Source organism: Cololabis saira, chromosome 3 (genome assembly GCF_033807715.1).
Source record: "Cololabis saira isolate AMF1-May2022 chromosome 3, fColSai1.1, whole genome shotgun sequence".
NCBI lineage: Eukaryota > Metazoa > Chordata > Actinopteri > Beloniformes > Belonidae > Cololabis > Cololabis saira.
The window spans coordinates 32,252,166-32,279,607 of record NC_084589.1 but is presented as its reverse complement, the minus strand read 5'-3'; the positions used below and the strand labels follow the sequence as shown (position 1 = coordinate 32,279,607).

Here is a 27,442-nt window from a genome sequence, read left to right as displayed (position 1 = left end):
TTGGCTTATTTTGCAAAAAGTAGCTGCATTTTTTTTATTTTGTCCACTTTCTGACCCTGTTCTTCTTTTTTATGATCCATCTCAAAAAGCCTTCGTCTAAAATGCTACTGGTTATACAAAAAAACACAGGAGCTTTGTCTGCTCTGTGCATCAAAAAGGGATCCAAGGTGACATTTTTGTGGTTTTCCCTCACACCAGGGAAAGTGCAACAACGGTGTGTTTTGCATCTGAATGTGGGATTCTGAGAGCTAAATCATCTCATTTTTGCTTATTATATCATTGCTTTCCAAATTGACAGTTCACATCAGGCCAAAATGACCCTCAGGAATGGAGAAATCTTCCAGTGGTCAAGACGTTGTCAGCATCCTCATACGGGCTGTGGAGTATACAATAACTGGCCCCGACACTTAAAAACTGACTAAATTATACATGACATCTGAAAAGTTTAAAAAGAAACCTGTTGTTCTGGAGAAGGTTACCAAAAAGGCAATTTCTGTTGCAGGCGGAGGGGATGTGTTAGGTGGTGACGGGACTTGAACTTGAATCTGTGTGTATGATCAGCAGAAATGAAAGGTTTCCTATCAAAGCAGGGTCGTCCCACTCTGTTCTCAAAAGGCCCTTGAAACCCTCCTCCTTGAAGAGCACCTTCTATCCCAACATCTCACTAAACTTTTAACCCACAACTGCAGTACATGCTCCCTTAACTCCACTTAGGTTATGATGTGCTGCCGACTGGAACTAAGTAGTCGTCCTCAATTTTAACTTGATTTGGATAAAAGCATCTGCAAAACGTAATGTAATATAATGTCAAGTTATGTAAGAGTATCATGTTGAAGCAATGGTGGCTTACTCAGATTTTGTTGAATATCTTATGTTTCAGCCTATATCTTTTTGTTTATAGTTATTTTTATTGCAGCAAAAATTAGTTTTTTTTACTTTATGAGTTTGAATTTTATTTTATCAATACAGACAACTTTTCGGAAGTGGAGATACTGAGGCACAGTCTTGCTACCAGCAAAAAAAAAAAAAAAAAAACATTAGGACAATTTGTATCACTTTATCTTACTCACATAAACAATGAAATGAGCTTACAAAGTAAGGAAAAGAAAAGGGCAATACTGAGAGAGGGTCATGAGGCAAGAGACTAATCAGGATAAAGCAGGGTTTGATTTTACACCAAACCGCTCGGTCCACTGGGGAATCTATTGGTGTGTGTACGTCTCCAGAAATGCATCTACACGTGGTGGTTGATGGTTGACCCCATATGTCTATGGTTGACCCAGACAAATGCTTGGTCCGTTAGGAGCATTGTGTTTCCTGATTCTTTTTTTACCACTACTACTTCTCCTTCATCGTTATCAACATGGGTAGAAAGATAGATTGCTGCATTGTCAGTAAAATGTACTCTTCCTCATTATTTATCAACTTAAAAGAAAAATATCCTTAATTTGCTCTGTTGCTTTATTTAAACTACTTAAAAGAAGGAAGCTCAACACTTAAGGAACAACATGGGGAAAAATGCCATTATCGCCATCTAGCGGTTGGTGGAGTAATTACTGAGCAACATAAACAACAACTACGTGATAAGTCTCATAACATCACCCTTTTAAAATTATGGCCTATGTCATATTTTTCTCACATTCTTGAGAAAATAGAAACAACTAAACCAGATGTTTGGTTCAGTTTTTGTTTTTTTTAAACTTGAGAAAAAAATTACATAGGCCATTCTTTTAAAAGGGTGACAATAAGCATGTTATGCTTGTAGTTGCTACATGTATGTAGAACCATGAATTATTATTGAATCATAAACAGTGTAAAAAGAAATTTAAAGTCAACATCTTTAGAAAGACAGTGAACTAAAAATGGCTTTTCTCTATTATAATTTTTTTCTATTTTTGAATACATTGTCAATACCTGGTAGGTAGTTTACAGGGCAGCTTAGACTTTATTTTTATAATAAGAAAAATTTGCCCCATAATAAGCTTCATGTTTGGTTCTCATAGATGAACAAATTTATACCTAGTTCCTGTAAAATACATCCCGAAACTAGAGGACTCTTTGTTTAATTAAGTCAAACTTTGTTGTGTTATTATTACTTAAATTCTTTTGACTTTTTAATGGTTTTTAAAAAATAGACACATCTAACATTACAGGCCTTGTTGTAAAATGTTTGAAAGCAGCAGCTTTAATTGAAGAAGCCGGCGCATCACAAGAGAACAGCTTTTATCTGTAGTAGACTTAGTTAGCTCACGTCTTTGATCACGTTCATGTTGCCACAAGAAAGTCTCCATCTGCTGGCACCAGTTTTACAGCCTATATGATGATAGTGTTCTTTCATTTGTTTTATTGACTTAAACATACATCATGGAAAGAGTCCTTGACTAACATAGCAGAAAACGCACACTTTCAAAGCATCTTACTGCAAAGCAAGCGCCAACAAGAATATCTGGACAATTTATGAACTTTAGTTTTTCTTTGTTTGAGGCTTTTCGCTGCGGTTAATGGCACTTCTGTTTTATAGTCTGTTTTAAGACTGAGGATAAATAAGGTAACTAAATAGAAACGTTTTGCAGATGTTCTCCCTCTTTGCTCCTCATGTGGAGGCTGGATGTACGTTCAGTTTGGGGTCCAATTTTGTGGCCATGACAGCTTGCCAACAAAAATGAACTTGATTCAGAATATCTGTCAGAACATCGGTGGTGCTGTTATTCCCATCTCCTCTGCTCCTTAACGGTCTTTAAGGTATTAATGGAAAGGCTTGTCAGAGCTTTGCCTCATTGAAGAGGACACTGGATATTGCATTCACAGATTTAAAGGGGACCTATTATGAAAAACACGTTTTTTCTTGCTTTAACATATATAAAGTGGTCTCCCCTCAGCCTGCCAACTCAGAGAAGGAGGAAAGCAACCAAATTCTGCAGTGTCTGTACAGCCGCCCGGATGAGCCGTCCAGTGTGATGTGACTTCTACGAGCCGTTCAGGTTCTGCGCCCGCCATTTTTTCGTAGCGGGGTATCGTGTCATTCGTGTCATCGCGTCAGGCAGCCAATCAGCACAGTGCTTCATTATCATAGTCTCCCCGCCCACTCAGAATCCTGCATAGATAATGAGGTTAGAGAATGGGAAGATAAAGACATGGCTCAGAGGCTGAATTTCTAATTTATTTAGCAAAAACAATCAAAAGCTTGTTTTTAAGACATTCAAGGCCTGTTTAAAATAGGTATTAGATGCCATAATAGGTCCCCTTTAAGTTTTTTTGAAGATTCACGGTTAATAGCAGTAGGACTTTACCATACATCCCAGAGGCCTTCTGAAGACACAGTTGGAAGCTTCATTTTTTCTTTATGCAGGTCTCCATCATGGCTGTAAATTCCAGTCAAAAACATGGGTAAATGGATGGAAGCCTGACTCATGCCAAATTTTTTCTTCTTTTTTATTGCAAATACACAAGACACATAACAAAATAGGCCCTATTTTGTTATGTATCTTGTTGATCATACACACCAGCACAAATGCACTAGTTCAAGTCCATTCACCACCAAACACCTCCCCTCCAATGCCTGCAACAGAAAATGGCCTCTTTGGTAACTTTCTCCAAAACAACAGGTTTCTTTTTAGACATTTAAGATGTAATTTATACATTTGTCATGTTTTAAGTGTTGGGGGCTAGTTACTGTATACTCCTCAGCCTGTATGAAGATGCTGGCAACGCATTGACCACTGGAAGATTTCCCCATTCCTGAGGGTCGTTTTGACCTGGTGTGAACTGTCAACTTGGCAAACAATGATATAATAAGCAACAATGAGATGATGTAGGTCTCAGAATCCTGACATTTTGTTATGTATCTTGTATATACAAAATACATATATCAACTTTCAATTCCACATATTAAACACAGACTGAGCCAGGAAAAGAAGTCTGTCAGAAACAAGGTAAATACCATAAATCTGAGAATTCCATAACTTTATCTTTACACTTTCAGTTCACTTTCACTTTACAGATTTCCATACATCACCAATACTGGGCACAGTAGAACATGCCATGTGTATATAGAAAGGAAGATGAAAATAAGAATAGTACAATAAACTAAAAAATGTCATTATCAGATCACGTTAAAACGTTCCAACGCTGAAGACGATTTGACAGCATATTTACTCTTAACCATACTCAGATTTAGAATATGACAGAAAATCATTCTTCCGATGGTTAAATATCGGCTTAGTTTTGAAAAATCTACATCTATGAATAAAGAACTTTCTGATTAATAGCTACACATTTACTAAACAGTTCATCATTTTGTTTTGTTTGTTTTAATCCAAATATTACAGACATTTCTGACAGTGGAGGGAATAAAACGTTCTTTAACCATAGCCATCTTTTGTAGATCTGTCCAGAACCGGAAAACTGGTTCACACATAAAAAACAGATGCTTCAAACTCACAACATTTCTCAAATACAAAATGTTTTGTTGTTAAATTCAATTCATTCATCAAAAACTCATTAGTTGGATATATATCATTAGCCATTTTAAATTGCATCTCTTTTGCCCTTTGAGGTAGTAAATAAGTAATACAATTAGTTTGTATTTTAATGATTGATACTCTATTAAAGTCTTTAAGATTGTTGTTCCTTCCAACTGCATTCGGGAAACTTTCTTTTAGCAGGAAAGTCTTCAGCATTTGGTTGTTACATTTATCAGCACAGAACTTAATTCCTTCAATCTGTACGGACCTCAGTGCTGAAGTCGTATTTGAATACAACACACTATCTTTCACCAGAGATCGGAACGGACTTGGGATAGCTTCCAAAATCTTTGGAAATAGTTTTTTTTGGAACACTTTAACCTTCATTTGATACAAAAGCTTTCATGATGTAAAACGTTTCCTTCCAGATCCATTAAACGACAAGCTGACCAGATGCCTTTAGAAAACCACTTCTTTCCGAACACTAATTTCCAGTTGATTGGGACATATCTGTTGTTCCAAATGGGAATCTTGTGTGGTGTAAAGTTGCATTTGTATTAAATTCCAATAGAATAACACTTGCTCATGACTTCGCTGAGAGTTTGACTGGTTAAGCATTTCAGCCTCAGTCTCAACCATTCCTCACATTTCTTTGAAAGATAAATTTGGGGATTAGAGGCCAGAGGGAATCGCATCTTTACTGAATGATGGAGAACTTCCTAATGTTGTATTTGATACATTCCCATCTATTTATATAGTTTCCAAGTGTCTCATCCTTTTCAATGTTATGAATAATTTCATTTAAAAAAAAAACAGTAAAACAGTAGTCCTTCTTAACCAATAAACTTTTTATAGTATGTTCTTTTGGAGGGTTCTAATACTAAAAGTACTGTAAGCTTTAAATACAGTTATCACTGACAAATCTGGATATTCCAGAGTTTACAAGCCAGTAACCAATTCCAGATTTGTTGTTGCCATTTGGCTGAAACCATGTTGTCTATCAGGATTCATTTTCCCCCAAATATCTGTCCGATTATTGCTCTCCATAAAGTTACCCATAACATGATCACGTATCATTCCGTTTGTCTGGAGTTATATCCCAATCTCCCCCAATCACAATATTATCTGTGGGATACAGAGTCCTAAGCTCAGTTATGACATCAGTTATTCCGTTCAAAAAACATTTGGTTAGGATTTTGTTCTTGTTATTTGTTATTGTATACACATTAGCAATAATGGACAGCATGTCCTCTTTTTTCAAGATTTCTTCTCCTATAGTCTTCTCATGCAAAGAGGTTACTTCTCATGCATTGGAAAAAGAAAGAAACACCCACCCCAATGATGTGGCTTAGTGACCTTACTAACACTCTCCACTTAGAATTACATCATATATTCTTATGGCTAAACTCCCATATTTTCATTATCTCACTCCTCGTAACGGAAATGAATTTGTACCCGCTCTACTCCAACAAAGTAGTGAATGGACGGAAGGCTGGCGGGAGTATTTATTCACTTTTGTTTTCATTTTAGTTTCTTCTTCTTAATTTGCATTTTGTATCTTATATTTATTTATTTCTGTTATTGTTTTATGCCATAAAACATTTCAAACAAAATGAGGACACTATGACCACACAGAACACATTTCTGTATAGATATCCAGTGCTCACATCAATGTGCATGCTGTAAACATGTAACAGTATGACAATGCACCAATGTCCCAGTGTCCTCCTTCATCTGCTTTGGGGACCTGTAACAGCAAATAGCAACCCCACCCGACTTACTGGAACCATGGCTAAATAACAGCTCCCCCCTGGTCCAAAACGATTCATCCACTTCTGAAGAATGCGTCTCTTGCAAAAAAAAAAACAACAGCAATGACAGTTTTGCCCTTCAAAAAATAAAAAAGTGCTTTTCTTATCACAATGTCCCTAATGGCTCTCTGTTAAATGCATTGGGGAGATTAATGACTGGATGTGCCAGAAATCTGGGTGAAGTGATGGACTCAGACCTAAATTTGGAAAAAGACATTAAGGCAATAACAGCGTCAGCCTACGATCACCTTCAGAATATATCAAGGTTAAAAGATCTGATGTCTCAGCAGGACCTGCTGCAAATCTGCAGTTCCAAAACTCATTTATTTTAACTTTATTTTATCTATTGGTCTTATTTCTTTGTATTTTGTTGAAATTTTAAATCATCCTTTTTCATTTATGTTTTAATGTCTTTGTAAATCACTTTGAATCACCTTGTTGTTGAATTGTGCTACACAAATAAACGTGCCTTGCCTTGCCTAATGCCCCAAGCATTAGAAAAAAAAAAGTACTATTCATAACAAGAACACTAGGAAAAAATCCTGACAGTTTTAAGTCATTGTCTCACCCTAATAATAGTGGTTAACGACCTTCACTAACCAGCCTGAAATTCATGTATCCATCATAGAAACTCGATCTGCGCCGTTGTTAACCTTGGCCGATCCTGTGTCCCTCATAAAACCGTGTGGCCCCAGAAAAAGCTTGTTTAATAATGTAAAATGGCTCCTGAAATGGACAGGAAGCCAGTACAAACAGGCCCTAGTGATATGCTGTGATTGTGTCTTTTTTCCCTGTGAAAAAGCGAGCTGTTCATGCGCTTTGAACAGACTGTAGATGGCGAAGAGATGACTGATCAAGCCCTTTGTGCAAAGAATTACAATAACGTAAATAAGATGTAATAAAAGCATAGATAACTATCTCAAAATCCTGTTAAGGTAGATCTTCACGTTAATGAGGAGTCATGTGTGGAAATAAATTGCTGAACTAACCTGTTTATTAAATTTAAACATACAGTCAATATTACAGAGGTTTTTATGCAACTGAGTGGCAGTAAGAATCCAACCGGTCAATAACGGCGTCATAGCCATCCAGAAGGTTTGACTTTCCAAATATAATCATTTCTGTCGTATTTTTGTTGAGGCTTGGGAAGTTTGATTCCATATAACTAAAAACAGCATTTGCATAAACATAAAAAACTCCTATTAGATAATTATGGACACATATGTAGTTTTATTCACGTTTTTCCTAATGAGGTACATTACCTGTAGTTTAACAGTCGAACAGTATAACCAGATTAATCAGGGGGTCAATGGAGATTGACTAACTTTCAGTGCCAAATCCTAGTGGTTATTTGAGAAACTGCACATTTATCGCATTGCACTTTATCAAGACAGTCAAATAATATTATCTACATGGGTAGTGGGCCATGCACATGGAAAGAGAAGCACATTTTAAAAGGTGCAAACCTCTTCTAACCATTATTCACTCAACAGTCTGAAGTTTTAACCCCTCGAGGCGACGATTGCTCCATTTCATGAGAGCTGTCTTGGGTGGCTGCAGCAGTATTTGATGTGGTAAAGATGTTTGATTTTATTCTACTCCAGCATAAAGTTGGTTTTGCATGTATGACTTGGGTGTTTTTCCAGGCGATGTTTGCCACAATCACTCTTCAGTCAGAAATAAACCACGACTGCAAGGATTATGCAGCTGTGCAATCGAATCGGCTCATTTCCAGCGAAACTGAATATGTAATTCTCTCTAAGGTAATTCAACACACATCACAGTGTCTGATGCAGTCAGAATGAACACTATTGTGTTTGAGACACACATGAAGTCAGGAAGGACCTATTCGAGGCCAGATGGTTGTAATTTATGAGGACAAAGCATCTGTGGAACTTTGACCCCTGAAAGCTCTAGACGATCCCCCCTGGCTTGACATGTTTGGAGACCGGTGGTGACCTAATCGAGCTACAGAAGGGTGGGAAATGTTTCTTGAAAACGTGTTTCTAAGCATTACGTGAGCTTTTAATCATTTGGGTTAGGAAAGATGTAAAAGCTGTTGCTGTGAGATATCATGCATCTATTGCCATTATCACAGACTGGATCCATTTATCAGCTCTGCCCAGGTTAAAGTTTCCTGGTCTGGGTCTGCTTTTGGTCTGCACCCTCTTTAATGTTAGAAGAGATGTGTGGTAAATCATGGACCTCAGGTGAGGTGAGAGGAGGTGGAGGTGTAAGCCGAGAAGTCCACGAGTAACTTTAGTGCCGGAGTCAGCAGGAGGTTTCCTGTTAGAGCACGTTTGCTTCAGCCAGCCCAAAACTAAAATCCACACAAGACTGAGGCAGCACAAGGAATCATGGCTTCTGTATTCTTTCCCATTTTCATACCTTTAAAAGGTTTAAAAGTACACATCAGCGTTTGAGACTTAAGTACTTCCAAGTTGTACTTCATATCTAGTAGAAAAATATACAAGTTAATACAGGTTAGCAATCAGTATGTTGATTTCTTAAGACTTTACCTGCTTTTTTTTTAATGTTGAAACAAGAAATTGCTCCACCTAGTGTTAAAGCACAAACAATTCAGGACAAGACTAAGTTGAAAGTTTCCATATCAAAGTTTATTGCTGACATGCATGTAGAGATCTGATGATGTAGAAAAATATGTATTTTATACAAACATGTTTTAATCTGTACAATTAATCAGTTTTCTGTATTTAGATGCCCATGTCCAACCAAGCAGCTTACAACACATTGTCCCATTGGGTTTAAACGCCACCACATTTTCAGAACCTGCACCACGTTTCCAGTGAGAACAGGCAGCAATACATCAGATATATGCTGACAATTTTAGACTCCAGGTGAAAAAAAATTGTTTTTTTTTGTTTTGTTTTTTTAAAGAGGGTATATTTAATTTATTTATATAATAAACATTAATAACGTTGTTCTACTGATTCAGTTGGGGCTAATAATTTGGCCTTTAGATCTAGGTGTGTTCTTTTCTTGACCCAAAGGGGTGAACAAAAAAAATCTAATTTACTTTGCTCTGGTGGACCTTGCAGGTTCAAAATCATGCAACAGTAACATGTTTTATTTCTATCGAGTTTAACACCAAACTAATGTCCATGCTTTTCAGTCCACAATGCAGTCTACCGATACAACTCTGTAAAACAAATATTCAGCGTGGAACAGTCCACTAGCTCGAAAAATGAAACACTTTTGGATTCGGAGAGACAATTAACAACAATTACGGACCTCCAGTTACTAATCTGTAGCCACGTCTCATGGAAGATGGTGTGTGACACTTTTGAAAGACAGTCACTTGATGTCAGCGTTCAGCGAGGGGCTACGGAGTCCAGATGGCAACCTGTTTTCTGATGAACAACGTAGACGACTACAATACTGCTGTATACCCATGGAATTCACATTGAGGTGCAAGAAAGCTGACAGCTCTCATTATTTCAGATTATTTTAGCCTCCAGATGTGGTGGTTTGACGGCCAACGTGGCCTAAAATACACATCGATCAAAAATGTGTTGAAACAGAGTTGGTAAGTCACTGGGTGGAACTACTGTACATACAATACGACTGGCGCAGTCATGATAGTACATTATTTACATACTGACCAGAGAATGCAGCCTTGTGTTGGGATTTGAGGGTAATGGCGGAACAAAATACACTACAAACACCCCCTCCCACAAATCAAGACAACATGTGAGAGATTTTTTCTTTAAAAAATAGAGCTATGCAAAAGTCAGTCTCAATTTTAGTGTAGCTTAAGGTGACCACAAACGTCACGGCAGAATGGCAAGAACTATTTAAGTAATCTTTAGAGGAAAAAGAACAAAATGCTACTCTTTCATGAATGAGTGTGGAAAGGATGGAGATTAGATGGCTTAAGTAGAAGCACTTTTTGAGTGAACAATGCGTTTTAAAGCTGAGACAGCAAACAGCTGTGGGGCCTGTTTCACGGGCGAAAGTTACACCAAGTCTCTGACAACTTTAAGGAAAGTTTTACAATCAATGTCTGTGACACAAGCCCCAGTGGTTTGGGGGAAGAAGTCCACACACGTGAATAAATAAATCAACATGAAATTCCAAGGGGAGAAAAAAAAACAAAAACAAAAAAGAACAAGTAAAGATATCAGAAAAATTCCAAAGGCTATGTTCATGCAATCAGTTTGAATATAAATAGGAAGATGTCTAAAGACCCTAAAGCAGGTACCAATACGAAAAGGCAAGATGCAGTGTACAAATGCCTAACAGTCACTGGTTAGTAGCGTTGCCATGATTTAAAGAATCGCTGTGATAATAGAAGACTCCATCTAAAATGCTTAGCAAACCCAGAATCCAAACTTACAAATCAGCGAGTTTGAATTGTTTTTCTTTTAAACTATGAAATATTACAGTATTGATTATCAGCCACCAGTTAGTCTCACAGAGCCTACATAGTGAGATAAGACAAGCATGTACAAGATGCGCTTAAGAGAGGCAATCGATATGTGATCCTTCCCAATCTTAAAAGCATTCGTGTTACTCCCAAAAACATTCGGGTCAAGCCCCGCCGCGGCGGAGCCTGCTCTGGTTTTCACAGTGTCTGCCAGTGACGGCAGGCCGGATAACAGAACACCATGGTGACTGGAGGAAAGCTTAAAGTGTCAGAGAGCGTCAAAGGGTTAACAGCTCGACGGCTCCACAGACTCTTTATTATGCCTGGTCCAAACACACACACGCCGACACAAACACACACACACACACACCATGCACCCTCGTGGATACTGCAGATGTATCAGACCAGATAAATGACAGTTCACATTCATACTGAAAACATTTGTCCCATGATCTGTTTGGATAAGGAGTAACCGGGAAGATACCTGGAAGCCACTTTATTATTCCGAATGAGTGAGAGTACCAGTTTCCTTGGCTAAGAGTAAATTTAAGACAGGATTTTTTGGCAACAGAGACATAACGGTGCCTGATCAGTGTTTTAGCGGCACCGGAGGAGTTACCATCAATATGCCTTGGCATGGAGGATCGTATAGGTTTACCCATTCAGTTCTTGGCATTGTGACTTCCAGGTATCTCACGCTAGTTGCTTACATGCTAAAAAGAGATTTCCACATGGATGAGCTAAAGCAGGGGACAATGCATCCCAAAGGTATCAAAGGATGTGTGTTCACACGCTTTAATGTTCAGGTCTTTCTTCAATGCAACTTGAGGGATAAAATGCTACTTATTCAGGTAAATGATAAAAAGCTTATTCAGATTTTTAGAAACCACCAAAAAAGGGGTTTCAAAGCATGTTCACTCTGACAGAAAACATTAATGCTTTATGTCACTGGTGGCATCAAAATTCAATTGTTACAATACCTTGTCTCAGTGAGCATCGTTTACCAACAGAGAAGAGAGACAAAGAGGTAGATTGATTTGAAGTCAGAGTTATGGACAAGATGAGGACCGTTCTCAGTACAGGAAAACAGAGGAAGGAGTGAGAAGGAAGGTGGAATGGAGGTATACAGAAGTGACATCTGTGATCAAGTAATCTGACTAGAGGCAATACCTTTAACCACTCAGGAGAGAGAGGGGGTTGCTACATTATTCTGGACCTGTATTGCTCAGGGGACCCAGAATCAAAGGGGGGGTGGGGCTGTTACAGTAGGAAGATCTCAAAGATGGAGGAGGAAGAGGACGGGGGATTATAGTTTCTTCAACACTGCAGGCAGAGCCTTGTTGACCTTTGTGTTACGCCCTGTGCAACTGTGCCACCGGGTTTGGTTGCACAGTAAGAACTTGAAGTGGACAACCTAAGGGCAAGGAGCCTTCGCTTCAGAGTTCCCTCAAGGCCTTTCCATGTGTATGGTGGATCCCTACAGGGGGAGAGGAGCTCTGAGTTGGAAAGTTGTTCTGATGCCCACCTTATGTCTGCTCTACCCCAGCCTGCAGAACCCCACGTATGGGGTTGTCGGTTTGCCAGCTCATGCAGAGCCTCCTGTATGCCAGTTCACTTTTGGGGCTTTTCCACCTCAGTCCTCTCTGGTCTGTGCAGGTGTCCTTACTTCGTGGTTGGGCCAGAGAGGCTTGAGTGAGTGGGTCGGGGGGCTATTTCCGGAGGAAACGTTGGGCTAAGATGGCAGCATCTAGCGTGCTGACAGGCTGGGCGTCGTGGCCCAAACGCCTTACAGGTGGGATGCTGCCAAACTGGCGCTTGGTGAGAAAGCTCTTGGCTTCGTGGATAGTGTTCTTCTCTTCTGCCAGCAGCAGCTGCTGGCGCATGTAGTTCTCAAACTCGTACTGTGAAGACTCTTCGATTGCCTTGGCCTGAGTCAAGGAAAAAAAGAAGAAGAAGAGAAAAAAAAAAGATTCTTTAGTTGCTGTGGTAACATTTATATAATTAAAAAGAAAAAAGCTTGTGATGTTAAAGAACAGTCTGTTTCAGAGGATCATATGTGTTTTAGCAGTAAAGCCTGCATGCATTTTTGCTCAGAATGACCTAGACTTCTTTTCTACTCAGACCTGTACGCACAGATGTGGGATGTCTTACCTCTTGCAGATGTTCTGGGTTATTGACCTGATCATCAATATCTGGAACCACCTGTAGTGGGCCATTCATTGAGGAAACAGACTGCCTGCAATTGCGCAAAGACAACGCGTTTAAATAAAAACAAAAAAGCAATGATCACATTTGTTGGGATGACATGTGTGCAACTAGTTTGTGGTCACTAGCAGAGTAAAAAAAAACAAAAAAACAACTGCAGGCAATACAAATACAACATTTCTTCAAACCTGAAACGCTCATAATGCAGTTTTTCAAGCATCCAGCAGAGGGCGTAATTACCATGAGGCGATGATGCCACTGAGTGACTCCAGCACTTCTCCTGCAGTCAGCCTTTGCTGAGGATCCAGTACGAGCAGCTTTCGAATGAGGCACACTGTGTTCTCTGACACACGACCGTCCCTTTGAGAAGGTGGAGTGAACACAAAACTAGTTTAACAACGGAAACTGACTATTATTTCTGTCAGCTTTGCAAAGAGTACAGTGCGAATGCTTCATGACTAAAGTGAAGGTAAAAAATGTCAGCAGATGCATAAAAACTGTGTTTCATTGACACCACATGACCTCAAATCAGAAAGAGGATGCAAAACTACAGAGATTCATTTATTGTGAATGGAAAATATGGGAAAATTGTCAATGTAACAACACATAAGCATCAAAGCGAGTTATATTATCATGATAGCACAGCTATCATGATAATATCACTCGTGCTGTAAAGTGCTGCAAGTCGCTTTGGACAAAAGCGCCTGCTAAATGACTAGTAGTGGTAGTAATCCACCGCAGGTGAGATACTTACTCTGGGATAGAGTACTCTGCAGCCTTGATCTTTCGGAAGAGTTCTTGAGGTATGCTGTCATAAAAAGGAAACTGGCCATACAACATGGTGAAGAGAACGACTCCAAGGGCCCACATGTCACTGGGTTTGCCACGATATGGCCGACCTGAAGGACAGAAATCAGTCAAAAACAAAAATATGGATGAAAGATTGCACCAGCAGGTGATACGTAGAGGCTGACGGTTAGTGCAATCAAGGTTTTTGCCTGGTGTGACTAGTGAGTGATAAAGCATGTATTAGGGCTGTGCAATTAATCGATTTTAAATCTAAATCGGATTTATTAATCAAAATCGATGTTAAAAAAAGGAAATCGGAAAATCGATTTTTTGCAGCTGGCTGCATTACAGACAGAGCTCGTCTAGTTTGGTCAAGAAAATTGTAAATGTTGTCACTTTACTAAACTCAAGGAGGATTTACAGGATCTTTCAATTGCACTTCATTCCCAATAGGGACATTTGTTTGCTATTTTTCTTTAAAAATAAAGATAAAATATTTGAAATCATTTTTTTTATTGTCTTTTGTAGTTTTACCAAAAAAATCGAAATCGAAATCGAAAATCGGGTTTTCAGAGAAAAAAAAAAAAATCGGGATTTTTATTTTTTTCCAAAATCGCCCAGCCCTAGCATGTATCAATATCAATATCAGCCAATGCACCAGGTCTAATAATGAACAAAAACACACATCACAAATGCAAGCAATGACTTCACATTAATTATGTGTCCTAGAAATCCTAGGGACAAACATACTTTTAAAATGCAGTCAATGGTTTTGTAATGAAATCTCAGACAATAAACCAAATGGGGCTCTAAAATGAATAAACTGGAGTTGTTGAGGGAGGTGCATCATGGCTGTGCACTACCATCGGCAGTGTTGTTACAGCCAGGGAGGCGGCAGCAACAGCAGCCAGCAATTATGTTAAAGCTTGTGACACACACACACACTCACAGGCGGGGGAAGGGAGTAGATGGGAGTAGTTTCCCTCTAGTGAGTCATCTGTGCATGAGTCACTGAAGCTCTGTTTAATTGTGTGCCTCTCACGTTATGCAGATATGTACGCTGGGGCTTTATCTACGGTTTTCAGCTGGTTGGACGGGAAAGATGTGTGTTTGAAATCTTGTACTCAGTCCAGGATATTGCTCAGGAAATCCATGATTAAACTCATCCAACTAAGGTCTTTCATAGAAGACCATGCTTAAGCATCTGTGTTAACTGGCATGTGGCAAATTATGGGAACCTTGAACAACAAAAACATATTTCTGCTTTCTCAGACAAAGAGAAAGAGCTTCCTTTGTGAACGCCGCATAGGAGAAAATGCAGAATCACCATGATTACAAAAAATAATCTAATTTTTGCTTTTGTCACTCCAAGATTGCGACACAACATCCTTCTTATTTCTTAACAATCAGGAAATCAAACCTTTGACAGACTACCAAACATTACACAATCCCTGAATTCCAAGATCCCCTTGAGACATGCATCAATAAAGTGTGACTTCTTTAACCACAACATGCTGCTCTGTACTTTTTGTAAATACGACGGCCCACTGTGTTCACACATACTGCCATCCCATTTCGTTTCACTTCTAATAGTAAGTGGTGGTGAAGGTTTTCACATCTGTGTACACATGATCAATCACCGCAAGACCAGGTGCGATTTGTGAGTGACATTTGAAGGTGCCAAATACAGAGCAACACTCCTCTAATGACTAAACATCAGGGAAGCTTTCTGCACGTGTCTAACTGTCGAAATAGCAATTTGTAAACAATGTCTTAAGAAAAAAAAAAGCACATGCATCAAGGGCTGTTCGATTTTGCCCAAAAATAAAATCTCGATTTTTTTTCTCTCAAAATCCGATTTTCGATTACGATTATTTTGTGAATTGACAAAAGGCAAAGAAATGATTTCAAATATGCTGTTTTTTTATTGAACATTTGCCCCATTGGGCTTTAAGTGCAAACTTTGCTCTTATTAAACCAAAAATGAATGAATAAAGTGCAAAACTCTGTAAAATAAGTTGAAAAAAAGTTTTAAAAAAATATAATAAAATATAAAGTTTTATCTCTGGAAAAAAAAAAATCAGCAAATCAGCACTTGCAAACATACAGTAAGTTATATTTCCAATTAAATAAAACAAGACATTTTCTAATTAAACTAAACTGGGTCTTTGCATGCTAAATAATAATGCAACCCATGAAGGAGGTAGAGGTGTGTAATGTCAGTCATTACATTTGCTATTCACATTTGCAAGTTTTTTGCAAGGAACACGAGCTGGTCTACCGCATCTGGCTTGAGGGATGCCCGGTGGCATGTTACAACGCCCCCTCCTACACTAAAGAGCCTCTCCCATGGGGCACTTGTCGCAGGTATTGATAGGTATTTCCATCAATCATTAATATGGTAACAATCATGTGTGCAGACAAGGTAAAAAAAAAATATAATCGCGATTACGATTTAAAATCGATTAATCGAACAGCCCTACATGCATCATATTTTTCACTCACCACTTAATACATCTGGACTGATGTAGGCAGGACTTCCTCTCTGGTCCTTGAGCAGGTCGTCTTCGCTCACCAGGTGTTTCCCCAGGCAGAAGTTGGTGATGGTGATACGGTGAGTCCTGTAAGCATATAAAACCATATATATTTTATATTTTTATTTCCTAATACTTCCTCCTTTGGTTGCTCATAAAGTTTACAACCTGACAGCTCAAAGCGTGAGACTTTCCTGCAAGTTTTGTTACTCTTTAAGATCTAAAAGATTTTGGTTGTCCACACGACATTTGCATGATTTCAACAGTTAAATCTTATATAATTTATCGCTTTTTACTTGTAAGACAGTCATCTAAGTTTTAAATTTAAATCTAAACCCACTTAAAATAAGAACAAGACAAAGCATAGCAGAGAATAAATTAGACTTTACTTTAAGCTACAGCAGTTTATTATTGCAAGGAAGCCCTTGGTAGGTAGATGGATTTATCATTAGATGTACAGAAGTAATCCACAAGCAAATGCTTCTGAAGCAGCCCGACGTCTTAAATGTCACTGTATTCAAACAAGAGATTACTATTTTTGACACGAGAGCCTTTGACCCTCTAGACTCTAGAGCATGCTGCTTTTAGGATTTACTGTAGATAATACTCTTATATGAAATAATCCAGTGTAATGCATGTGCTCATGTTTGTGTTTCGTCTATTTAAGCTTTAATGCTCTACAAAGGGTTAGTTAATGATTAACACCATCTTTCCAGCTCATGACCATCTTCCTACAGACACAAAGACGACAAAAATTTCATATTCAAAACAGTGACATATTAAAATTCAACTGCTATGAATTAAATTGGAGCCTCTAGAAACAATGTCACAAAAGGTCATCAAAATCAACTTAGTTTAGTTATGACGGAGTGAAACCAGACTTCGCTTGAGCTGTGGGACTATGGACTGTGCTCTTTCACCAGAGATCGAAATAAAGCTGTACTTCGACAAACATGTGAGTCAAACAGTGGCTTATGATATTTGTTGCAATGACTAAGCCCAAACAGTGATGCACTGGAAAACGAGCATGTACATATATACATATATATTTAAAGCTCAAGAAGATTCAAAAATATGTACACAAATGCACAATTTGAATTGTCACTCCCTAACTGCACACGTGGACACGCACAGAAATGCATTCAAAAGGCACATTAGCACACACTAAAGTAGCCATCGTCTACAGTCTGGGTCCTCTCTGGATCACGCTTTTCACCCACATCCGCTTTCTAAAAAGCTTGAGGTCAACAGCTTCCCTTATTCTCTCTCACTTTCACACCCTGTTCCATCACACATATTCACTGCTCCCATTACAGCGTCTGGAGCCAACTACTGTTAAACACTCAATTTACAACTAAATGCTCCAATCTCAAGCCTCCCCGTAGATCATTCACTCTACATAACTTCCAGCTTCTAGTGCGATTCAAACCTTTCCACCGTTTTGCAACCATACAAGGGCCTTGTGAACTACGCAAGGATAGGCCAAATCACCAGAGTGTGATGCTTCAAGGAACCCTCCAAAGAAAAGACTCCTTTATGAAGCAGTCTGTTCTTTTGTCTGTGTGCATCATGACCCGGGCTTCTATTCTTGCACCGGAGATTGGCTAAATGAAATTGCATGTTTGCCTCGTGAGGCAAAGGTCCCAGAGGACTGCAGAGAGACCACATCATCTCCGCTTCCTGGTCACGTGAACCTGGGTAAGTCAGGAAACCAGAGTCCTAAACAACTCCTGAGACTTTTCCTTCCCACCGCATTCTGTTGAAAATACACCAGCTGATGAGAAGGGAGGTTAAACACAGGGCAAGCAACTTCCACAGAGACGGCCAAATTTCATTTCTCCAAACTGTTGGGGCCTGGTGCTCTGAAACAAGACGCAGGCTTTAGCAATTTAAGAAATATTAATCGTTGTTATGCAAGATGTGCATTAGTGCAGAATTTTGTTTGGCTAATGCCCCTCAGTGCAAAATGTGCTTTATACAGAGGATTCAAGGGAATTATTTCAGTTTCATTATATTTCAGAAACTAAAGTTAAAATCTACCTGGATGTAACGTCCACCCAAATGGCAGTTAATTCACAGAAATCCAGTTAAATTGGGAAGTCATTAAAAAAAACAAAAACTCAAAAAATACCTTGTCAGTGACCCTGCACACTGATTAACAACATCCTGCTTTCGTAACAGCTGGCTCTGCAAGAGGAAATCGCATCACTCTTGCATAAACTGCTGAGCTTTTTTCATGCCATTAAGACATTTCTCAGAATGATGACAAGCACCACAGAACAAGAGGGAGGTTCGGAGTCAATCTGCGTCTAAATTGACCACGTTCTTCCCACGCTGACTGTACAAGCACACACACATCTAGGGCAGGACCCCCAGGAGACAATAATGAAGCCTGAATGAATGGAGGAGAGGAAGTTAATGTGATACGTGTGGCAAAGTTGATACGGGGTCAAGGTTAGGGATTTCAGAGTAAAGGAACAACGGCAGAATACAGGGTAAATAAATGATGACTGTGTGTGTGTGTGTGTGTGTGTGTGCGCATGTGTATCCAAGTGTGTGTGACTTGCACTGTGGTGAGTCAGCTCTGAGCTATGGGGCCTTTGGCAGGCCTCTCCTTTGTCTCCAGCTGGGACGGAGTGTTCTGCTCGTCTGCTCCTCTCCCCGCCCCCCTCTAGCCAAAACATAACCAACTCTCCTACTGCTGGCGGTTAACGTTGCTGATATAGGAGACGCACAGTGTATATGCAGAAAATGTATGTGCTCAGACATGCTAATCATGTGTAAGAAGTTGCAAGTATTATAACCGTTTTCACAAAGTTGTCATGCTATGTGTAACTCCCCAGGAATGCAGTCTGGTCAAGTTGTAAAATCATAATGCTTCTGAGAGACAAATTGTAGATTGGATCTATATGCAGGGCTCCAGGTACTTCAATAAGAAGTAACTGTTACACTTATTACTACCACCTTCAACATAAACTACCCCTTTTGGATTTGATATACAAGAAGAAACTTCAAATGGAAATCAACCTCAACTAGCATGCTGACACTGTAAATGAAGACCAAAATTGACACATCAAACACAAGAACAGAAACGATCACAGTGACACGGCCTCCTGCGCAGGTCCTGCGAGATTCTACACGGAGCCATAAATCAAGCTCACGTTAGTGTAAAAACAGAAAGTCTGTTTAGTCATTCAGTCCTTCCAAATAAATCAGCAGCTGCAGAATGCATAAGAGGAGGCTCCAAGACTGCATACTTCTTTTTGGAGTTCAGTTTGTGTCTGTGACAAAAAAAAAAAAATAGGCAAAAAATAGAAGTTTTCTTAAAGTGAGAAAGACGTTTTCACTCATGCAAACCCACACCAACCATTTCATACAGAGTTTACAAACGAGTAATTTTCCATCTTGCACAGCCCCTCTGAACTGTGCAATGCCCTTAGGAGGGTCCTGAGTGCATTGTAAAACCCAATGAAAACAGAACGGCAGCATATTCTTTGTTCTGTTTAGCATTAGTGCCCAATTCAAAAACCCCAACCATGAGGAATGAATCAACACACCGACACAGGCCAAGAATGGAGCACAAGAGACAGGCCTTTAGGTTCCTGAGTCTGATCTTACTCTTAAATTAAGAATGTGACCTCTGCTTGGCTGTAAAGCAGCATGCACACTGGATCCAGGCTGCTGGGGCCACTGAAACGTCTGAGGATATACGCCAGCAAACTGACTGACGAGACGTAACCCTTACCGTTTGTTCAGCACCATGTTTCCCAGCTTGAGGTCTCTGTGCACAATGTTTTTCTGCAAGAAGGAAAGAGAGTAGAAAAAAAATAAGTATGGGAGTGGCACATGAGCCGGGGAAATGAGTAATCACGAAGACACGCAAAGAACAAACAATAATAAAGTAGTTCCTGTTGTAGTTGATCAAAACATTGTTAAATGAAAACTTTTTCTTTGGACGAGTTACCAAACTAACTCCAACTGACCTTATGGAGTGCCTCCACCACACGCACCACGTCGTAGAAGATGACGATGGCCTCTCGCTCGCTAAGCCGCTTCTCCTTTATAACATAATGCTGGAGGTTTATTAGATCTGCTGTCTTGTCGCTGAAATCATGAGCACACAGGCAGTCCAACACAAGGCAGATCCGCTTCTTCATCTTCCGTACTTTGTTGGACTCCATGTCCTCCACAATTTCATAGGCTCGGTCCTGGAGAACCATGAACAGAGAGAAGGAAGCGTGCAAAAAGAACCATTAAGGCGTTGCCTACTTCACAAATGGACAGAAGTGTGTGTATTTTAGATGCACATTTTGCTTGCACCTGATCAAAATGAGGTTAATCTATAAACATCTATGAGTACATCAAATGGAACAGATTACGCTACTAAATTAAATTTAATCTAATTTAATAATTTAATCTAATCATCAAGCAGATTCCTTTGGGTTGGAAAGAGACAGTGAAGGAGGTTAAGGTCAACTTTCAACAGCCTGCGTGTAGCTGATATGAATAAGAAATTTAGTCAGCTACAGTGTGTGGGTGAGAACAAATGACAAAGGTCGTTCCTCCTCCAACTCCAGCTTAAGCAGAGTTGACACAGCTAGACTATTTATTTATTTATTTTTATCAGGTTGGCAGTCAGCAACTCTGAAAAAGTACATTATGAACGGGTTTTCTGACAGTGGAGATGAACTATAATAACCCAATCAATACTGCAGATATAAATAAATGAGGATGCATAGCCCAGTGCTGCTATTCTGAGAGCAATACCGGAGTGAAAAAGACAGGATGTGAACGACAGACAAAGAGGGAAAACGAATCGAGGTGGAGGGGTGTGATGGAACAATAACAAAGTTGAGTGGAGGAGGCAGATGGGACGCCAGGTGTGGGGGGTTTGAATGGATGGAGCTCTGAACACAGAATGACTGGAGATAAATAGTGCTTTTAATGGTAGTGCAACAACCATGATAAAGAAAATACAAGCAGATATTACTAGACTAATGACAAGCCCTAATGACCACTGCTGTTACTGAGCTGAAAAGACTCAACGGTGAAACCCGAAACTGAAAGGTGACAGAAACTCTGAAATGACTAAGCTCGGCTACACCAAATGCTCACATGCATGATGCAAAGTTACACGTCAAAAACCAAGATGACTGAATATAAATTCTGAATAGGGCTGGGCGATATGGACCAAAAGTCATATCTCGATATTTTCTAGCTAAATGGCGATACTCGATATATATCTCGATATTTTTTCTGTGCCTTAATTGGGGTTTCCCCCAAAGCATTATAGCATAGCATCTCTGTTAGCTTCATTTTTTTCTGAGGCAAACCCTTAAAAAAACAGTCAGTTTTAATACAAAGCCTCGTGCCAAATGTAACACAGGTTCCTTTATTAACAGAGGTCTGCACAATATCAAAATGTATAAAACAAATGAAATAAAAATAAACTGCCTGCATATATAGAATAAAAATGCTTCTTGAATAAAATAAAACAAATATCCCTTTCCTGCATAACAATTAAATTAAAATACACTGCAATTAATACAATGTAGACAGTAACAGGCAGACTTTTCCACTGAGGTTGACAGTTGTCCAAATAACAAAACATTTGTGCAAATCTCAAATAAAACATTCAAGTCAATTTGTCACAAAATAAGTTATATCAAAATCATTTTAAAAAAAAATGTAAAAAAACATTTTTTTTTTTTTTTTTAAATCGATATAAACGATATTGTCTCGTACCATATCGTGTTTGAAAATATATCGATATATATTAAAATCTCGATATATCGCCCAGCCCTAATTCTGAATATGCAAAAATATAACGTATGGGGTAAATGTTTGCAGATTTCAGTCTACCTGGAAGAGGCCGTGGTGGTGGACCACTCCATCCTGGTTGTGTAGCAGAGAAAGAAGAGAATATTCTGTGTGCAGCAGCATCTTTCCTTGTCTCTCCTCCTGAGTTTCCCCTTTCGAGTCCACTCGCTCCTCCAGTGTCAGGATCTACCATAAAACACGCACGTCAACAGAGCAAACATTAGGTTATAAATCCAGAGAGCATACAGTGTGAGAGTTTTAACCTCCTGGTATGAAGCTAATCTTCAGTTTTGGCTCTGAACATTTTAATGAATAAAACATATGGCGTCAAGTCACATCGGAATTGAACTGAAAAGAAAAAGGGAAAAAAGCACTCTGGGGTTGTCATGGAACAGCTGGAATGCTGCATCATGGTTTGCAGTAGACACAGAAGCACTGTGGTCATGGGTATGAGGGGAGGGTCACGCACTGACCCACACCATGATTACTGGGGTTAATAGCTGACATTCCAGGTGGGGGGGATCCTTGTTTAAAAAAAACAGTGGATGGCTCCCAGTAAACAAACTGGCTCATGTTTTGTCATCTTTATCGGACCGAAAGAGGGGCAATAAAATGTGAACCCAAAAAAAAAGGTTTGGTGATTAATAGAAATTGAGAATGAGTATTTGAGGTTTTAAAGAGTCCAAAAATCTTACTTTGAGCTGATAGAAGTCATCCGTGCCATCTTTCCTGGCCAGACACTGCACTATACTTGGTACTGGAGAGTTGCCCAGGCGAGGCCCTGCAAGGATAACAAAAAGAACAGCTGCATGACCAAAAGGCTGTCTCCATGCTGGAGTGTGTGCTCTCTCCACAACTCATTGAGGACTGTGTGTGCATGTACCTTTAACAACCGTTGTGTAATGTTTTCTTTGGTGCCAACTGTTGCAAGTCATGTAGCAGAAAAACACATATGTTCCAGAGTATAGGGGAGAATTACATTATCCAGAGAGAGGAAATAACCTTGTCCCACCATAGACAGGGGGCATTTCTGGCAAATGTTACAGGGATCAAAAAAATTCCTAACATTCTTCTCTCAGACCTGCGTAGGCCAAAAATGTACAAACAGATACCCGACCACTCACACACACATACCTTTCCCCAGTCCCCTAAGGTCACACACAGGTTACACGATGCACACTAGATGCAATGTTAAACAAAACAGATGCCGTTTCTTTTTTTTTTTTTTGAGTGGGGGGTGTTAGCAGGTTGAGAAAAGAAGTAGCTTCCATACCAAGCACGAAGGGGCCAGCTCTCTTGGCATTACTGCCGGATATCCCAGGACATTGCAGCTTGCTGGCCCTGCCTGATGTCTCTCCAGCCCCCCTCTCCGACGAGCGCCGCTTGGACATACTGGAGCTCTACAGGGGAACAAATCTGATTAGTTCATGGGACAAAGATAGTCGACTTAAAGGGAAAGTGCATGCACATGGCTGAAAACATGCAGATAAAAAATAAACTGGAATAAAATGTCTTAATAAATGGTCAATAATATTGTTCAAAACTAAAGTCTATTCTCAGAACTGTAGAGGATAAAGGCTGGCTGAGAACACACCATTTAGCGGACAGAAGTGAAAGGAGGTAAACCTCAGGGCAACTCCACCCAGCCCATTTGAAATGTCCCTCCCCTCACATTTACTCACCTCAGTGTGAATGTGAGGCCATTACAGCTCCATTTAGAATAATGGCTGCTGGCGTTGAGGGCAACACCTCAGATTCAATCTCCCCAACAGGCCAAATGAATGTGCCACAATCTGAATTTTGCATGCAAATGCATGCCTCTGGCCCATTTAAAAAAAAAAAAAAAAAAATCTTACACAGAAGCATTTTAATTTGATTCTCTAATCTTTAGCTTTCTGTGCAGCTGTGGACATGGGTTTAGGGAAATCCTTGTGCTCTTAATCTGCCTGCTCTATCTCAGGATCTGTGCAGCAAGCTTATCTATGCAGATCTTCCTCTGAAAGGACATGCGTGTTCTAACAAGACTGAAAAGTAAAAATACCAAACCCTTGCCCTACAATAAAGAGGCAAATTCACATGCTAAAAGAACCATGACACATCGCCTTTTACTTTTTTCTTTTTTACAAACTGCTATGATCGGGATGACATATCTGATTGAGCTTTCATAAATCGGAGTGAAAGGTATGCCTTGTTAACTGATACTCAGTTCCTTTGTTATGAAACTGCACCCATTTCCCATAATGGGGAAGTAATGCCCTAAAATGAAATTCAGCATTCAGCTGTCGGCAGGTTTTCATCGGGCATAAACGCTTTTATGTCAAGGTGACGACTGTAGGGTTCCAAGACTGACATGCGCATCTTACCGATTTGGAATTTACTTAACAAAAAAAACAATCAGAATCATAAAAAGGAATATTTGAAAACAAAGCAACGAATGACTTGTCCTTCATCTGTCGTGTGCACCGTTAGTCAACTACTGGTTTTACCTTTCAGTCCACAGCACCTCAACGCACAAATTATGCAATATGAAAAGAGCTGACAACCGTGCACAAAGGAAATTCAGAAAATGTAACCAGTCTGGCTAAGTAGTACAAACCCAAAAATATTTACCAATCAATAAGGCGATGTTCCTGTCTCAAAACCAATCGTTTTGCCACTCACCAGTTGGCATTTTTGGACAAAGAGGAAGCAAAACAGTTGGCAGTCAGTAAGGGCTGATATAAATTTTCACTTCCATGAGGCTTTTTGTGATCCCAGACTGTAGACAGTGTCATCACCATGTCTATCACCCATCTGTCTCCATCTCCGCTAGTCATCACTCACCGAGTCTGATGAGCTAAGGTTTTCTGACAGCATTTATGGCGCAAGCCCGAGTGACAGCAAGTTACACAGCCAGTAATGAGAGACAATCTTTCTCTCGAGAATGCAAAGAAGCGGATAATCAAGAATTGCAATTCATGATTCCCAAAGAGGGAAACTCCAGTAAGTGACTGCGCACATACAACTTCCAGTGGTGCCAGTGCTAAAAAGGATGTTCATAAAAAAGATAAATTGGCTTTTTAAAAAAAAGAAGAAAATTCCTATTAACTCATGCACTTCAGAAGTGTGCAACTCCAATGATCCATTGATAGAAAGCACTAAATAACACGCTGCAAAACTGACCCAAGGCTTAGGCTATCCATCTACCAGGTAACAACCAACTGCAGTGCCGCCGGTGGAGCCAACCTCACACACATCTAAAAAGCAAAGGTCAATGTAACCAACTACTGCACACAGCGACCTAAATGACATCAGCGCAATGACAGCACCCAGCTATCTTTTCCTGACACTGCTGTGCCTCTCTGCACAGCCAGTGATCTGGCAAGCATGACCGCCTCTGCCTCTGACTGCACCACAGGGAGGACGAGAACAGATACAGCCTCTGAATCATATCATACCAAAAAGCAGCAGAGAGAGCTGCTAGTGCCCACGAAAAATGTGGGCTCCATAAATAGTATCAGAACAAAACAAGCACGTAGGTGTCTCTATATCCTCCCACCCAGACTCCCAACTGTCTGGCTTTGCAAGAAATGCTCGAGTGCAAAATCAAGCTAGGAGCAAGATGGACAAAAAGAAAAAATAGACAATGATAGGGAGTGCTCATAGGTTATTTAAAAAAAAAAAAGTTTATAGAGATGAGAGGATGCAAACTATAATAACTCCACGAGCAAATCAAACTGGGGTCCAAACCCTCCGCTAGAAAGCTGTCACTCATTTCAGCTCACACACTCCTTTCCCCGTAGAAAACGCTGCTGTTGGCTGCACTTTATCGAGACAATGATGCCCTTGACCATGCTGTGGACACAAGGTCACGCTTTAAATCACTTAACCAAAACAACTTCAAGTGCACGGCGTTTAATACCATTTTGGCAAGGCAATGCAAGTTTATTTATACAGCACAATTCAACACAAGGTAATTCAAAGTGCTTTACATCGACATTAAAAGCGGCAAGACATAATTAGACAGTAAATAAGAAATAAAATGAAATAAAATTATGAGAAAAGAAGGTAAAATAATAAAAAGCACAAGTTGCTGATTTAAGAGTACCCTTAAATAACAAATAAATGATATAAAATGATAAGAAAAGAGGTAAAATAATAAAAAGCACAAGTTGCTGATTTAAGAGTACGCTTAAATAACAAATAAATGAAATAAAATGATAAGATAAGAGGTAAAATAATAAAAAGCACAAGTTGCTGATTTAAGAGTACGCTTAAATAACAAATAAATGAAATAAAATGATAAGAAAAGAGGTAAAATAATAAAAAGTTGTTAAAAATAAGGGCAGTAGAGTACAGCAGGTTAAGTATTTTGCTTCAAAAAGTCTGGACACAGACCTGGCAACGAGCAATGCAAACGAGACGAGTTTATAATTTAGAGTTTTTAGAATTTAACCAAAAATAAATAAATGAATACATATTTTTAAAGCATTTAGGCTTAAAAAAAAGTCTATATAGAGTAACCACATACATATGTATCGTGCATGAATATCTATACGATTATCCTTGCACAGGTTGTTGCATTTGGTTAATATTAGGCAAAGTATTAAGCTTGTATGCCTAAATATTATATATTAAAGCAGTCCTTGTGTGCAGGAACAAAGTTAACTGGATAATGTTACTCCGGCCACACAAAAGGGCAACCCGACCAGGACTTTCAACACAAACTACACAAAGCAGCCGTCCTCCAAGTGCCTACTTCAACATGTACTTTAGGTTTAAACGTGTTGTTTTTTTCCAGACAGACGGAGAAAAGCAGAGTCTGCGAGGCAGCCGAGAAGAGGCCATTTAAACAAAGTAGGCAGCGTTAAGCCTGAATTAAATCGACGCAGAGCCTACGCCGTAGGGTACGCGGCGACGCGCACTGTACGCCGTAGCGCTCTGCGTCGGTGTGACGCTGGACCATAAATCAGCCGTTCCAGCTGGCTAGCAGATAGCACCGGAGTCCCCACCTCGCTTACCTCGAGCCAAAACCGCCGGCTAAGATCTGCGTCGTCTCCTTAAAACAGGGGCATTTCTTGAGTAAACGTTGAGGTCGGTGTAGCTGAGCTTCACGCTTCAAACCAGGGCACACCGCAGAGGTCTGATTTGTCGCGTTGCTTTAGCCTCTGTTACTGAAATGAGCAATTAAGGAAAAGCCTCCTCTCGTCGCTGATCGCATCTTTCCACAGCGACAGCACCACCTGACAACGGAAATGACGCACACGCAGGGGATTGATTGGCAGCTGCGATCGACCAATGGGAGCCGTGGATTCCCCTGGTGAACGTTCGCACATTGACGATGATGATGATGACATTCTTTGCATAATAAACGTTTCTTAATGAAAACATTACATCATATTATTGAGTTGTATAGCCAGATTTTGATGCATTAATATTATGTTTTGATTTCTT

General features: G+C 39.7%; 1 protein-coding gene across 3 annotated transcripts; it reads right to left on the bottom strand.

Annotated features, from left to right (window-relative positions):
- Nucleotides 1-8,882: 8,882 nt before the first annotated feature.
- stk40 (serine/threonine kinase 40) lies at nt 8,883-27,221 on the bottom strand. Of its 3 annotated transcripts, none has more exons than XM_061717259.1 (11): nt 27,001-27,221; nt 23,283-23,409; nt 22,705-22,790; nt 22,052-22,195; nt 20,173-20,397; nt 19,935-19,987; nt 16,161-16,276; nt 13,621-13,765; nt 13,107-13,226; nt 12,813-12,897; nt 8,883-12,589 (listed from the first exon to the last, which is right to left on the bottom strand). In XM_061717259.1, the coding sequence occupies exons 2-11, from the start codon at nt 23,398-23,400 to the stop codon at nt 12,371-12,373; spliced, it is 1,311 nt and encodes a 436-aa protein (XP_061573243.1). In that variant the 5' UTR covers nt 23,401-23,409; nt 27,001-27,221; the 3' UTR covers nt 8,883-12,370. The 3 variants fall into 3 exon arrangements, with proteins under 3 accessions (XP_061573243.1, XP_061573242.1, XP_061573244.1); XM_061717258.1 differs by having other exon boundaries at nt 27,010-27,221; XM_061717260.1 differs by lacking the exon at nt 27,001-27,221 and adding an exon at nt 23,692-23,814.
- Between the last annotated feature and the right edge of the window lie 221 nt (nt 27,222-27,442).

What these genes read in the sequence shown, in the direction of transcription:
- stk40 (XM_061717259.1), bottom strand. Translation starts at nt 23,400, where the DNA reads ATGTCCAAGCGGCGCTCGTCGGAGAGGGGGGCTGGAGAGACATCAGGC. An exon ending in AGCTGGCCCCTTCGTGCTTG is followed by an intron (nt 22,791 to 23,282) that starts GTATGGAAGCTA and finishes TTATCCTTGCAG; the next exon opens with GGCCTCGCCTGGGCAACTCT. An exon ending in TGGTGGAGGCACTCCATAAG is followed by an intron (nt 19,988 to 20,172) that starts GTCAGTTGGAGT and finishes TCCTTCTTGCAG; the next exon opens with AAAAACATTGTGCACAGAGA.